The 14,951-nt window shown below is 47.0% G+C and overlaps 7 protein-coding genes across 7 annotated transcripts; 2 read left to right on the top strand and 5 right to left on the bottom strand.

Annotated features, from left to right (window-relative positions):
* Positions 1–680: 680 nt before the first annotated feature.
* On the bottom strand, positions 681–1,966 carry N7503_005805 (uncharacterized protein; the record flags this gene model as incomplete). Its single annotated transcript, XM_057065352.1, has 5 exons — positions 681–706; positions 757–1,139; positions 1,191–1,199; positions 1,260–1,741; positions 1,793–1,966. The coding sequence occupies 5 exons, from the start codon at positions 1,964–1,966 to the stop codon at positions 681–683; spliced, it is 1,074 nt and encodes a 357-aa protein (XP_056923095.1).
* A 1,144-nt stretch (positions 1,967–3,110) lies between these two features.
* N7503_005804 (cytochrome P450) lies at positions 3,111–4,894 on the top strand (the record flags this gene model as incomplete). The annotated part of the gene is made up of 6 exons (XM_057065351.1): positions 3,111–3,357; positions 3,405–3,490; positions 3,544–4,305; positions 4,364–4,465; positions 4,521–4,649; positions 4,703–4,894. The coding sequence occupies 6 exons, from the start codon at positions 3,111–3,113 to the stop codon at positions 4,892–4,894; spliced, it is 1,518 nt and encodes a 505-aa protein (XP_056923094.1).
* A 1,277-nt stretch (positions 4,895–6,171) lies between these two features.
* On the bottom strand, positions 6,172–6,584 carry N7503_005803 (NAD(P)-binding protein; the record flags this gene model as incomplete). Its single annotated transcript, XM_057065350.1, has 2 exons — positions 6,172–6,536; positions 6,572–6,584. 2 exons carry the CDS (start codon positions 6,582–6,584, stop codon positions 6,172–6,174), a joined length of 378 nt encoding a protein of 125 aa, XP_056923093.1.
* Positions 6,585–6,617: 33 nt separating this feature from the next.
* N7503_005802 (uncharacterized protein) lies at positions 6,618–7,163 on the bottom strand (the record flags this gene model as incomplete). Its single annotated transcript, XM_057065349.1, has 1 exon — positions 6,618–7,163. The coding sequence occupies one exon, from the start codon at positions 7,161–7,163 to the stop codon at positions 6,618–6,620; it is 546 nt and encodes a 181-aa protein (XP_056923092.1).
* Positions 7,164–7,757: 594 nt separating this feature from the next.
* Positions 7,758–8,511, bottom strand: N7503_005801 (guanylate kinase; the record flags this gene model as incomplete). Its single annotated transcript, XM_057065348.1, has 2 exons — positions 7,758–8,329; positions 8,394–8,511. The coding sequence occupies 2 exons, from the start codon at positions 8,509–8,511 to the stop codon at positions 7,758–7,760; spliced, it is 690 nt and encodes a 229-aa protein (XP_056923091.1).
* A 1,694-nt stretch (positions 8,512–10,205) lies between these two features.
* On the top strand, positions 10,206–12,539 carry N7503_005800 (uncharacterized protein; the record flags this gene model as incomplete). The annotated part of the gene is made up of 7 exons (XM_057065347.1): positions 10,206–10,445; positions 10,499–11,244; positions 11,300–11,465; positions 11,516–11,684; positions 11,737–11,805; positions 11,955–11,970; positions 12,023–12,539. The coding sequence occupies 7 exons, from the start codon at positions 10,206–10,208 to the stop codon at positions 12,537–12,539; spliced, it is 1,923 nt and encodes a 640-aa protein (XP_056923090.1).
* A 902-nt stretch (positions 12,540–13,441) lies between these two features.
* N7503_005799 (GPI anchored serine-threonine rich protein) lies at positions 13,442–14,260 on the bottom strand (the record flags this gene model as incomplete). Its single annotated transcript, XM_057065346.1, has 1 exon — positions 13,442–14,260. One exon carries the CDS (start codon positions 14,258–14,260, stop codon positions 13,442–13,444), a length of 819 nt encoding a protein of 272 aa, XP_056923089.1.
* Between the last annotated feature and the right edge of the window lie 691 nt (positions 14,261–14,951).

Raw genomic sequence — 14,951 nt, 5'->3', positions numbered from 1 at the left:
ATACTCTTACTGGGTGATAGTCCATGTTGAAGTAGGAAGTTAGTAGCGTGTGCAACTTAGCGTAGTCCAGCACTGTGATTAACATTACCTCCATTTCGGGTATCATCAATCTGTGGTGGAGGTTCGAGTATTGGGGAGTGAAGAAGGAAAGATTAAGCTGATCCGATTAGCATATTTGATATCCTTTGACGCCTAACACGCCAGTCTCTATAAGTATCTCTCTATCAATGCCCAAACGTATGACCACTCATCTTCACCTAAGCAGGTTGCATATGCAACAATTTGAACACTCTAGAAAGTTCTACCAATCTATAGGACTTTTTCCGCATAATTCTTTGTTCCGTTGAAAACACAAAGTCACAGCTAGCTTCTCTCTTCCACTGCAACGCGACTTGGTCTCTTCCTCTTTCAGTCGACCCACTATTCTGCTCTATACCATGGTTTAAATCGCCGAATCAGAGAACCTGTTAAATAGGATATCCGGTCAGCGTTTTCTCAAGTGAGTAGTAGTATGTGGGAGAAGCCATGGTGCGGGAAGCGGGTGGCGGGCCGGCGTGCAGATCCATGGCAATGTGGAACCCGCGCCGTTGGTTTCTATCTCAGGATCGATGATCGGATAATCATTTATCCTATCTCGTCCCCCCCCCGTATCGTAATTCAAAGTTTCTTCGGAAATCATGCTAATCTGTGTATCGGGCGTTAAGCTCTTGAAATTTTATTGACATTATTACTATGTGCTCCAAGCTACCTACTCACGGACATCTATGTCAACAGTGTCGGTGACTCTGATCTTCTGATCAGCTCTTCCATCCCATAGAGCTTCACGGCTAGGAGTTCTTGCACAATCAACCTCGACCGTGTTTTCATATATATCCGACCCTCGAAATAGTCGTGGCTTGAAAGACCGAGGTACGGATTCAAGGCCAATTCCCTCCGAGCCATTAGAATAACTCTGGTCTTTGGTCGAGCGCCGTTCCTTAACAAATCCGAATATGGCTCTTAGTGCTGGTAGAGAGAGAGCAATGATGCCTGTGCTAATCTCGGCGCAGGTCCAAGCAATGACAGGTGAGAAGAACCATGTGGCATCATTAGCATGTTGTACTGACACAATCATTGAGTATAATCGAAGTGCCGATGTTCTATATTTGATATTAGCTTGAGACTCGATCAGCATTCGAAGTAGTACTCACACAACGGCACTGGAGAACAACAGGTTAGCAAAAATCAGTAGCAAACGATCTTAAGGGCTGAACACTTACAAAATTCCAAAGCAGAGAATACCCAATAGCGCGAGCTTTCTTGCCATCTTCGCTTGTAATGATAGAACAATTTTGACGGGAAGAAGGAGAATCAATGAATCACAGACGATTGTAAGAGCGCCCGTTGAAATGAAGGTTATCCCAGAGCCCATGCATTTGCCTTCCGCGGCCCCCCATAGTGCGGCAAGAGGAACACACTGCAGGGCAATAATGAGTGTCTGTGCGACGTAAACAGCAGTCACGAAGCCGAAGGAGAGGCGGAGGTAAAGGATAAATCGTGGCATTGGGTTCAGACGAGCATAGAAAGCCAGCCCAGATACTCGACAGAGCCATAAATTGAACATATACACCATCTGCGTGGCGACGAGCCATTTATACATCTTGACAAGCTCTTCTGGGTGACTGACCAGTGCTGCTAAATGTCGACCAGAGCCATGACGAAGAATCATCATGCATAGGACCATGGTGGCCCAACTGGTCAACTTCGATATATTAGCTGTGGAGGTAAAACTCATACGTGGATAGCGGCGTACCTGGGCAAGTACAATAAAAAGGTCGTCCCAGCCTAATTCATGGATCAAGAACCTCCGCGCATAGATTCGAACCGTGACCACAACAAACGAAAGTGCTGTGACAAAAATAATTCCAATTAACGCTGGTTTGCTGCGATCCTCTGCCAAATAGGCAGCGGAATATGTTGAAGCCATCACCGTGTTTGTTGATGACACTTTGAGCTCCGCTTGGATTTCCAAGGGACTCTTATAAATAATTCGAGAGACAATAAGTACGCTGAGGCAAATAATAGAAGAAACTGATATTCTGCATCCTTAAAGTCTTTGCCCTGTCACTTTGATCAGAATAGGGTAAGGCTGGCAGACTAGCTCAAACGCCAAATTGCTTGGCCAGTAAGCCTCGTGCGCGGAACTTTTCCTTGTCTCCCGCGGGCACGTCAACGTGCGGTCCCACTAATATTGATTTAATTAATAAAACTGGAGAATGTCCAAAAACTAGGCAGCAGACCCCGGTACCCCTGTTTAGTCCACCTGAGAACCTTCAACCTATTGATGAATTATCTAAATTAGGCTGCCCCTCATGTTTGTGAGTGCAGAATGCTAAGTGTTGGTAGGTTGAGTAGTACATAGAGTTTGTCTCCGTAGCGAAAAGCAGAGTGCAGAAATAACTTTGGAATCCTAGAAATCTAGATTCCGCTAGAGTCACGGTGATCCTGATCCTGATCGGCGAAATCCTAGAATGGAGGTGATAGACAAAATAGAACGTGTCACTTACAAAAGACCGTGATTTCGGGTCGCAGGATGCAGCAGGCTTGGTCCAGACGGCCTAGGGCTAGTTGGCTTGGTTGATTACGGTAATCCGCCCGTTGCACTAACCCTAACGGTAGAATGGTAGTGACACTAGCCAACCACTAGTGATTCTAACGGCGGACAAAAGTAGACCTGTACGACTCTGGTTGCTTTCGATTGCATACAAGACATGATGAGTCTGGGGTATTCAATTCAATTGAAATAACATCTAGTAAGCAGATAATTGGTCTCGAGTAGATTATACTTCGCCTGTCAACTTTGCAGAAACGGGAAGTCTAAGTGGACTTCTTGTCGCGGGGCCCCACTCAGTCGGTAGATCAACGCCTGATGGTTTCACCCATACGCCTCTTGTACTTTGTTTACCTTTTAGACTCGTGCCAATGGTAAATGACGACTCCACTTCACTAACACGGGAGGGGCCGAGGGGCCACTCTGATCACATTCAGATGGACTCCCCAGACACCCCCCCTCTTTCGATTATTTTTCTTGCTTTTGTTTGATGAACCCCTTGAATTGCCCTGCAGTCATAATGGAGTCCCCGTCGAATAAGCTGAACATGATAGTAATTCCCGCATTGGTATCATCTTTTGACAGGTATCATGCATTATCTTTCCTCGCTGTGGCGCTTGTGATATGTGCACTTTCGAGGAAGTATGGGACGTCGATCAAAGACGTTCCGGGTCCATTCGTGGCCTCATTTTCCAGTCTGTGGCGAGTTTACCATCTTGTGAAAGGACATAGTGAGGATGAGATCCTCAAGCTCCACAAGAAGCACGGTATGATGCTATAGATTCAATTTAGAGGATTCAATCTAATATTACAGGCCATTTCGTTCGCATTGCGGAGAATGAAGTGAGCGTGTCTCATCCAGATGCAGTCAAACAGGTTCTTCAGGCAAATATCGCAAAGGTACGTTGACAGGTCGAATGCATCATCTGGGGCCACCAACTCATTCTCGATAGGGCACATTCTACTCCATGTTTAGTCTGCCAGACTATCACTATGTCAACCAAATGTCCGAACTAGACCCAACGCGACACATCCAAAAGACTCGTAACCTTTCGGCCGGGTTCTCGCTCACCAACATCACAAAGATGGAGCCGTATATTGACTCCGTGCTTGAGACTTTTAAAACCCGCTTCGATGAGCTAAGCGCTACCGGTAGCACGGTCCAATTCCAAGATTGGTTCAGCTTCTTTGCCTTTGACGTCCTCGGCGAAGTGACTTTCTCAAAATCTTTTGGATTTGTCGAGTCGGGCACCGATATCCGGAACGCAATTGCCAATACTGGCTCATTAGTCTACTATATTGCCGTAGTGGGTAACTATGTCTGGTTTCACTACCTCACATTGGGAAATCCCCTCTTTAGTCGACTCGGTCTGCAGCCCAGCTCCCACATCTTTGATACATGTCTCATTGCAGTTGAAAATCGCAAGAAGAATCCGGAGATTCGATATGACATGATGCAGCGCTGGCTTGACACTCGTGCTGCCCACCCAGATCGCCTTAGCGAGAAAGACATATTCGCGGCGGCTGTCGCAAATATTGGCGCAGGTGCAGAGACTATCAGCGCAACTGCACAGGCTGTTATTTACTATTTGCTCAAGAACCCCCAGGATATGAAGCGAGTGCGAGAAGAAATCGATGCCGCTCAGGCTCGTGGAGAACTCTCTCCGGTGATTCAGAATAGCGAGGCAGCCAAGCTGCCTTTCTTCCAGGCTTGTGTAAGTCTTGATATAGGATACCACTAGATGGTAACTTAGCATGCTGACTGCGATAAAGTTGAAAGAAGCGTACCGATTCCACCCCGGCGTCGCCCACAATCTTCCCCGAATTGTGCCTAAAGGAGGAATGACAATTGCTGGAAAATATTTCCCCGAGGGAGTAAGTATTCCCCATTGTACTGTTTCATTTTACTTGTACCAATAAGGACCTCCAGGTTATTTTGAGTGTGAACCCCTGGGTCATTCACCGCAACAAGGAAATCTTCGGCGAAGACAGCGAATGCTACAACCCCAACCGCTGGCTCCAAGCTGACATCAAGAGGATGGATGCATTCTTGATCCACGTAAGTATAGCCAAATCTTCAATTATTCTCGATCAAGCTAATCATGTCTGCAGTGGGGAGTCGGATACAATCAGTGCCCCGGGCGCAACCTGGCTCAGTTCGAGCTCTCCAAAGTCCTCACCACTATACTGCGAGACTACGATGTTGAGATGGTCGATCCGAGCAAAGAATGGCAGTTTGGCACTCGGTTCCTCGCCGTTCCTTACGGATGGCCTTGCAAGATTCGGAGACGCCAGAATGTATAATCGTGCTGAACAAGTTTCATGGATTGTTAGGCGTTGCGTTGACGCTTCGACCGCAAGATTGAGATTTTGGGCTTGATAGTGATACATTCGCCATTAGTGATTGGTGACGCTTATTCTGGAAGCTTCTGATTCTCTTGAATTGATAATAGTTAATCATGTTTCTATCATCGTCCATGTGCCTTTTCCTTTAGTTGTAGTACCCCTGTTTCACATAGCTTTTAGACCTCTCGATTGAGACTGCTATTCAATTACCTTTCATTTTCTACAAGGAGCTTGTTTGGTTTCCTAATCATCTCCTACTTTTTCTGATAACTTGTAGAGCAGTTTGACGTTAGTCACGAATATTCTAGGATGATCAAAGACAGCATGGGTCCATTGTTTAAGACAATCCCTCAAATTAAACCCATGTATGAAAGGGTCTTACATCCTTTGCCTGTACAGTCTTCTTATAGACAAAATGCTGTTTTAGAGTAGGTCCATTCTAATTTCGAAACCCTTTCACAATGCAGATCAGCAGCGAAGCACTCACACTCCTTATAGTACATTCGTTTCACCATCGCTATGAGAAGCCAAAGATTCCTATATTAACCCTGTGTTTGTCGTCACAATCCAAGCAGCACTCACTACCAGTCTCAAATATCGTTAATCAAGATGCCAGTTCCCTCTCACTACGAAATCTACTTAGCGATTTGCCATGACGATCCAGACTGTCCAGGCCTTCCACCCCACTGGATGGTTGTTCTCCACCCTCCAGGCTCCGCAAATTGTATCCGGTTCCTTAGCATGAATGGAGACCCTATCTATACGCTAGCAATTGAGCCTGATAAGCGATTTGACAGCCATTCTGTAAAATATTACGAGTCAGTTGGCGAAATTCAGGCTAGTGATTACACTAAAGTTGTGGCACAGGCAATGGCAATTCCACTACAAAGCTGTCAACGTTGGGCAAGATATTTAATCATGCGTCTCGAGTTGCTGGGTGTTGTTTGCGAGGGGTGCAGTGATTTTCTTGATGATATATTGACTGCTAGGAAGGCAGATTTGGGGGCTGGATGCGTCAAGGCTTTCCGTCACGGTTGTGATTGCCAGCCTTGTGTTGATTTGGCGCGTTGTCTTGCGCGTGGTTAATTTATTTGCTTTTGGGGAGCGTTATTCTCTTGGTTTAGAGGTCTTGTGTTGAATTCAAATATTGTATTTGTCCTTGAATCCACTCAATACTGAGTCACTCATTCATTTCAACAGTAAACCACACAATGACAAGGCCCTGAAAATAGGCCCTACTCCCTCAGTATAGCTGGAGCATCATCTTCTTTGAGACTTGTCCAAATATCCTTTTCGGTTGGCTTCCAGCCCAACGCCTGTAGTCTGACAGAGCGACTTCTTGAGTTACAACCAAACCCTCTTTCTGTGAAGGGGCCAAAAACATCGTCATAGTCAGACTCAGCAAAGCTCTGAATCTCAGGGCTCTCCAATTTACCGGCCTCGTGTAATACCTGGCTTATATGCTTTGCAACATCAAGCATTGAAGCCTCGGAACCATTCTCAGCAAAGAAATATGGATTCTCCAGAAGAACTGCCGGTGGGGATCTTTCGATGTATGCAAGCAGTGTTAAATATGCACGTCCAAGATCCATGACATGTACTAAGCTCCATGTGTTCAAGCCCTCACCCACGTACCCGGCAAATCCATGTTTCAAGGCAAAACGTATCAATACGGGCAGGGCTATCGAATGACGTTTGTGGATGGAATTGAAACCATACACAAATGGGGGAGAATCACCGCGATTTTTGCTCGATCTCCGAACTCGCGCGCTGCTTGCGCGATGGGTATATCAACATGACGGTGCAAAGATGTAGATGGAAGGGCTTCGATATCCTCTGGTACGTTGTCGTGGTATATCTTCTCACTCTTATACATGCCCGATGCGCCGTCCTCGAGTGCTCCTGTACCGCTGGTGTGTATGTAGATAGCCGGGGTATCTGCAGCGACTCGTTGCCGTATGCCTTTTAATATTGCTTGCACACTGGGCAGGTCATCGCAGGATGCCGTGTTGATGGTGATCGTGTGTTTTGACACTTGAGTTGTAAGTAATTCCACATCACTCAGAGAGCCTAGAACAGTTCTGACACCACGGCTCTCGAGGGCTGAGGCCTGCTCGGGATGTCGGGTCAAGACCGTTACTGGATAAGCCGCGGCGAGAAGCTGATCGAGGACGTTCAGGCCGATATATCCCGCTCCAACGAGAAAAACACTGGGCTGGGGTGTCATTATAGCGATAAGATGATTGCTTGCTAAAAGTTGTATTTATCGACAATCTCAGATGAAGTATTGAGCATTTGAGTACTAAATAAGCGACCTTAATTCAGAAAAAGATAAATAGTGTCAGACAGCTATATATAGGGGAAGGACACTGTCAAGCGCAGCGAACCAGTAGTGCTACAAGCACATATCACATCAACGCTGTCGGCCCCGGTACGTAACTGGGGTACATTATTAAAGGCTTGCTCTCTGAAGTCACAATTAGTAAGCCATTACCAATCAATGTCGAGTCTGCGGCATGAGCCCGATTCAGAGACACATTGTATTGATAATCATCGCTTGTATTACGTGAGAACAATGTCTTTCGGGTACTCTAGAGTGATTCAACTCTCGTAGGAAGGACCGGGTGGCCTATACTAGTAGAAATATCAGTAATTATTCTTATCTCTACGCAAGGATGGTACTCACGGGTCACTAGCTAGGGGCTGCAGGGGGTTAAGGGAGAGGCCGTCCTGCATTCCTTGTTGTTTAAGGGGTGCTCACAATCTGACAACGTGGGAAGCAAATCCATGCCCGCTACGTCGGGTCAGCAGGTTCATGCAATCAGGTACCTCTCGGGAAAATAAAGTCTTCAAGCTCTTTGCATGCCACCTGCAGATCATCGTTGACAATGATCTTGTCGTGAGCGCCCGTATCAGCATAATCAAGCTCAGCCTTCGCTTGAGCAAGTCTCTTCTGAATAGCCTCGTCCTTCTCAGTACCGCGTCCTCGAAGACGTTTCGCAAGAGCCTCAAAGTTCGGTGGACTGATAAAGATATAGCGAGCGTCAATACTCGGGTTCGCCTTCATCTGTTTCACGCCGTGCATTTCAATGTCCAACACAACCACTCGCCCTTTTGCTATTTGGTCCGAGATTGTTCGTTGGCTGGTGCCATAATGATTCCCACCGAATGTGGCATGCTCGACAAAGGCGCCCTGGGAAACGAGATCGGAGAATTGGGAGGTGTTGACGAAAAAGTAGCTTGTGCCTTCTGTTTCGCCGGGTCGCGGTGCGCGCGTTGTATGGGAGACGGTAAATGCGAAGGTGTCGGGGTGCGCGTCGAAGAGCTTCTGGATCAGAGTACCCTTGCCCACGCCTGACGGGCCAGAGATGACGATTATTCTGCTATCCGGTGCTATTGAGTTTCACGTTAGCCAATATCTTAAATAATGTCTCAATCGACAGTCCTGAGGACTGACCAGACGCGACGGTGGCGACGCGATTGTTAACGGAGGTCCCGAAGGGCCGGAGAGATCTGAATCCAACTGTGGTCGCATATGGACCTATCCTAGCCAACCCTCTCCAGACTGAAGCCATGCTGGAAGACCTGAGGCAATGCGAAGAAAGTATCCGGCATGATGTCCCAAATGAACTCTCCAGTACGGTGGGTCTTCTTATCTAACCCGATAAGGAACTAAGCTCGATCAGAAAATGTAGGGCCACAAAATTACCAGACAAATTAACCACGTTGATATTCCATTCGATTTTGAATAATAGACTCCATTTTAGAACTGAGCTCTGTAGTGCCCTCGCACTTTCAGTGGAAGCACCCTTTGTGGGTCATTGTGCCTGAAGATAGATACATTCCTCACAATGATGGCCACCGTCACACCGCACCTTCTACAGTAGTCTCACCAGTATTTGCAAGCCCTGCGATGCACACCTCCTTCCCTCTCGCTCGTGATTACTGCCCAGTCTTTGTGGTTGCAGGTACGTGTTTCTAAGGTTGTTTCATGGCCACATGCCAAACATTAAAAGAAAGTTTGCGACAAGGGATTTTAGCCTTATTTTACCTTTTAATTTAAACAACCTTTTTTAGTATCAGTAAGAAGCTTATTCCAATGTTGACTTTGAGATTCTTCGGTCTCCAGTGTTGGGGTACGTATTCAATGATCTCGAAGGTTTACTTAGAAAAGGATAAATGCTGTGGTTAGAGTTTTGTGAAAGGCCGTATATATATGTAGTCATGTGAGTATACCCAGTCACTGACTAAAAGACGACACAGGCTTCAAGTTCTAGCATTCGAGGGCCTATGGATCCAATGTCTTGTATAGTAATTTAAAGCCAACAGAATTATATGACGAAATGGTTAATCCACCTGAAGAGGTCAAACTTCATGCTGAAGACTGCCGCTCATGAAGTTCCCAAAACGGAGGTTGAACCCCCAAATCAAGCCTAGCGTCCAGGCCTGCTGTTGGGCAATGCCTATATACATGACCCACACCCACGCACCCAAATATAACCACAACAAACCACCAGTTGACTAGTAGCACATGAGCCCTCAAATGCTCCAGTTGTGGTATTTTCAGTGTTATTTCAATTGGTAACATTACATCATGCGCGCTCACACTACTGTTGTCAGTGGGTATCTGGTTCTGTCATCCGGAGGCGAATTACTATAGCGTAGCAGGTTACTGTAAAAAAAGAATCCAGGGCAGTACTACGTTGCATATTGATGCCAATTATCCTCAAGTGCAACGACTGCCAGGTACCTATAGGGCTGACCTCGGGAGGCCAAGATTTGGGGATGAAACCAGGGAAGCCTCATGTTTATATGTCATATTTCGTCATCTGCTGACAGTTCCATCTCATTTCACCCATTTTCAAGTTCCAAGGTTATCAAAGGGCCTTTAGTAGAGGTCATCTAGACTCCTCAAGACCGGAGATTTCCGAGCATTGTTGTATCGAATCCACATACCTCAGCCTTGCATCCATAGAATTTAGCCGCTCCTTCCGATCCCTTGGAATGCGCCAAGTTTTACATTCACATGTACTGGCCTGAAGCTCTGATAAGCGGTCGCGCCTTTTTTTCACCTAGTTCTGCGCCCAGGTGCTGCCCGATACCTGGACCCAGACCGCCGAAGAGCGATAACGAAGGTGGGAGAATACCACACAAGCATTCCTTCCCTGAAGAAAAGGGTCCCATGTGGTAATTAGTAGGTTGTAGACAATGCCCAGCCAACAGAGGGCGCTCTTGCGCTGGCAAAGCCCTGTTATGCCGTAATTAATATATGGATCTGGGAAATCCCAGCCCTGAGTCGGTCGCGACAGCGACATTACTTTCCCAGAGTATGCCTCAATTATCCGCCTTTCTGCGCTGGGACACTATTACTGCACATTATGTCTATTTTATTATAACCTCTACGATCGGCAGTGTCATAATTTATACATCGAGGAAGATCCCGGGGTTTCAATATGCTGACGCGGCATTCATGAGCTTCAGTGCCATGACTGGCACTGGATTGACAGTGGTACGTATACACCGCCGATCATCAACCTATTTCGATAACTAACTGGTATACAGATTGATCTATCTATGATGAATACTGTTCAACAAGCTACCCTATTCATATTGTTTATCTTGGGTCACGCTATTCCTATCCTCGGTGTCCTCTCTTTCACACGCGCCTGGGCGCTGGGCTCTGCCCTGAACAACAAACAAAAGAATGAAACAAAGGCAGAGGAGGCTTATATTCCATCCCTGGATATACCAGAAAAGCCACTCTCAGAAAAACAGGAAGATGAATCTGAGAAATGCAAGACTTCACCAGAAGTAAAAATTGCAGTGCTGGAAGCACCGACCGACATTTCTTCACCCGTCGAACCTGATGGACCAAACAAGGCCAGTAACTGCATTGTAGTTACCGACCTCACACAACCAGAGCCAGTCCAAAGCTTCGTTCCCGTTGATGAAAAGGACAGTGTCTTGAACACCAAAAGACGCATTTCACGCATGCTTGCCAGGTTCACGGGCATGGTACAGCGCACAAAAGAGCACCTGAACTTGGACGCCTCAGTCGATTATTCGGATCCGGAGGGAGTAGAGTACAAAGCACGCTTATTCCTTGCCGCACTTATGATACTCTATGTCTTTGCTTTCCTATCTTTTGGAAGCCTAGCTCTTGGCCTGTGGTTACAGATATACAGCCCAGAGGTTTCTCTTACCGATGGCATATCGCCATTCTGGACAGGAGCTTTCCTTGTTACATCGGCATTTACCAATAATGGCATGTCTCTCATTGACACAAATATGATTCCGTTTCAGAGAGAGTGAGTCCGATCTGCCATTATCGTTGCAAGGTATTTGCTGATCAGACCTGGACAGGGCCGCTCCGCTTCTCATTTGTGGAACTCTAATACTTGCTGGAAATACGCTGTTCCCTTGCTTACTCCGATTATCCATTTGGACTATAAGGAAGATGCTGCCGGATACACCGACTTGGCAGACGTGGCGACACAGTTTGGATTTTGCTCTTATTCAATCCCAGAATGTGAGTTCCCCGCGCTAAACAATACCGGACTGGACTGACGGTTTGCATAGGTATGCTCTTCGCTGTATCCTACTTGGCATACGTGGTTCCTGTTTGGCTCAGTGATAGTCCTCAATGCGATCATGTGGGCAGCCTTCGAGCTTGCATCGATTCGCAACCTGGAGATCGGCTCTCTGCCTGCCAAGTACAGAGCGTTAGATGGTCTTTTCCAGTCTTTGTGTACGTCCTCACAAACACTGTGTTTGCAACTTTGCTGATAAGTTCCACACAGCTATACGTGGTGGTGGTTTCTCAATTGTGGAATTTGGGGGATTACCACAAGGACTGCTTATGCTATATGGTGAGTCTAACACAGTTCTGAGACTACAATTCAATGAAATAGTTGCTAACAGCACCTAGCATTTATGATGGTAAGACCTCGCCAGAACCGAGCCAAAAGATAGAGCAAAAATCTAACGATTGGATCAAAGTATCTTTCTGCCTTCCCAGTGTCCGCTGCCATTGGGTATGATAAGTCCCGCTCCATGAATTAATGACGTTGTTCTAACAAATATCAGAAGCACAACCAACCCAGAAAAGCCAACGAAAATTTACTGCCTCGAGGCCTCAGGCGAAAATCTTTCGTCGTTACAAACCAGCCCAACCCCCTCGAGACTTGCACGCAGCCGATTTCTGTACCAACAACTACGCTCTCAATTCAGCCACGATATCTGGTGGATATCTTTCGCCATTCTGCTCATCACAATCGCCGAATCAGATCATTATAAGATTCAACCTGTGGAGTTCTCCACCTTTAATGTGATTTTCGAGGTCATCTCCGCCTACAGCTCCGTCGGTGCTAGCATCGGGTACCCCGGGAGCAATTTTGCTTTTTGTGGTCAGTGGAATACGTTCAGCAAGCTTTTATTGGTTGCGGTTTCTTTGAAAGGACGTCTTCGGGGATTATCCATTGCCAATACCAAGCTTGCATCATCATCGTCCTGCGAGCTGGCAAAAGAGCAATCTTTTGATGTCAAATTACAGGAGAAGGATGGCTATATAGAGTCAAATCGAAGGCTATCGTCCTGTGTATGAACTTGTTCTTATTATCTCCGTAGCTTTTTGTCAAAAGTGTTGTATTGGGTTCTGGACTACAGTAAGTTAATGACTTATGTGTATTTCATAGAAGCAAGGACCAAAATTCCTTAATACTTACTCCTGGGACTGCGGTGGTTCCTGACGCGTAGAAGAGTAGAAGAGTGATGATAGTGGTGAGAGTTACGAAAGAGATCACTCATACAGCCGTGAGGTTTGATGTGGTTGGAAATTAAAATGAGCAATTACCTGGGAAGCTCCGAGATTTGCCATGTACATTTACGTTCTAACATGTCCATGATCTGGTGTGGTCTTGGAACCTTGATGGGAATGCAAAACTTCATTAATAGAATGCTATATCGGAGAGAATGAAGAATCGAGGCTCTAGTTCAAGATTAGAGGTATTAAATCCCAGACAACCATTGCGTTACATTTAGCTACACAAATGTTTGATTGTGAAACGCCGAACCCTGGACAAAATCCGGGGTAAGTTACACAACTTTGGAACCGGCCCGAGAACCCCACCATCTCTACCTTATACAGTTTTGATCTACAATTCAATTTACAATGATCAGATAAAAAGCATCACTTATGAACAAAAGTAAATCCAATTCATTTACAGTACAAGCCTACCGAGATTCAACCAGAGTAGACATCAGGGCATGAAACTCGACATTACAAACATAGCTGACTTGAATTCCCATGAACATACAGAAAAGACAAACATGGTATAAAAAAAAGACAAGGCCAGCTGAGAGAAATTAAGGGCAAAAGTAAAAGCTTTCAAAAAGAGGTTCATATCAAGTGTATCGATAAGATCAAGCAATCATTTGAAATGAAAGCTGAGAAAGATAAAAGAGACAAAAGATACCTCCCACATGACCCGGGGTATCTCATGACATTTAGAAGGCCATGACGGCGAACATGGCAGCAACGACAGCGCCGAAGCTGATGGTCTTCTGGCCAGCGCCGTTATAGGCGGGGGTGGCCGAGGGGGTAGCGGAGGTGGTGGCAGAAGCACCAACGGACATGGCGGGGGAGGTGGAGGGCTTCATGGGGCGGCGGGTCAAAGAACCGGTGGGCATGGGGATGGTAGTGGCAGCACCGGTCTCAGTCTCGGGGCAGATAGTGGTGGTGACCTCAGTGGACTCGATCATGGTGGACCAGGAAGTAGGCACAGCGGAGACAGCGGGGGTCTCGGTGACGGAGGCAGTGGCGGTAGCCTGGGTCTCAGTCTCGGGGCAGATGGTGGTGGTCTCGTTGTCGATGACGGTGACGACAGTCTCGGGGGTGCTGGTAGCAGCGGCAGCGGTGGTAGAGGCGGCGACAGAGCTGGAGCCAGCGGCGGCGGAGATACCGAACTGGGTAGACCACTGGTAGGCGCCGGTGCCCTCAACAACCAGGAGGATACCGTAGTGGGTGGTGTCGACGGTCAGGCTGGTGCTGGGGGTCCACTCGTAGGAACCGGTGTTGTCGATGTTCTCAACAATGGTCTCGAGAGGGACAACATTGGAGCTGGGACCACGGAGGAGGACGAGGGAGACCTTGTCACCAAGAGTGGGGTCCCACTGGATCTTGAAGGGAGCGCCCTCAGGAACCTGCTCATTCAGAGAAGGGTAGGCGATGGGGTTACCCGAGGGATCCTTGGAGTAGTCGGGCTGGGTGTAAGCAGCAGCGAAGGCCGCGAGAGTGGACAAAACGGTGGCAGTGGTGAAACGCATTTTGGCTATGTTCTGGAAAGAATGACTGAGTTGGAGTATAAAGAATGACTTCAAAGCACAAAGGAATGACTTTGGGAAGAGGAAAAAAAAGAATGAATGAGTGTGATGGGAAAGAAGAAGAAGAAAAGGAAACGGGAAAGGAGATTAGAGCTACATTTTCTGGAAGGAGGAGGGCCCTAAGGCCAAAGCGTCCCTGACCAAGTGGAGAAGGGACATTTCAGAGCCCCATCAGGGCCTGAAGCCAAGCATGCGGGCCAACCAGGGACCCAGTCCTGCGGTCATAGTGGAGACGCCATCGAGCGTCTTTCCAAGCGAGGACCTACTGACGGTGGCTTCGGGGCGCAGTCTACGGAGTATACGAGAGATAATTATAGGTCGAATCCTGGTAAGACAGCCTATGAGTTAGCGACAGAGTAAGACCTCTCATATTCATAACATTGCAATGACCCTTGAGATATGTAGTCCACAACAAATAGACAGGAAAGGGGAAAAAACGGTAATTATCCTCGTGGGGCATGCAGGTGGCTCGTGGCCTAGGCTCGTGTATGGTACCTTAGTGTAAGGCTGTGGGAAATGAACCTGTTTTTTCAGTTTATTATGATTTGGGGGCCTTCTTGGCCTTCCTAGCTCAATACTAGCACTTGTATCATTCCTTCCAGAGACCCTTGGGAATGTAAAAAAAATAATGCCG

The sequence above is a fragment of the Penicillium pulvis genome, assembly GCF_028828015.1.
Source record: "Penicillium pulvis strain IBT 33274 chromosome Unknown contig_23_segment0_segment0, whole genome shotgun sequence".
Lineage (NCBI taxonomy): Eukaryota > Fungi > Ascomycota > Eurotiomycetes > Eurotiales > Aspergillaceae > Penicillium > Penicillium pulvis.
The sequence above is the reverse complement of the archived record's forward strand: the minus strand, read 5'-3'. Positions and strand labels throughout refer to the sequence as shown.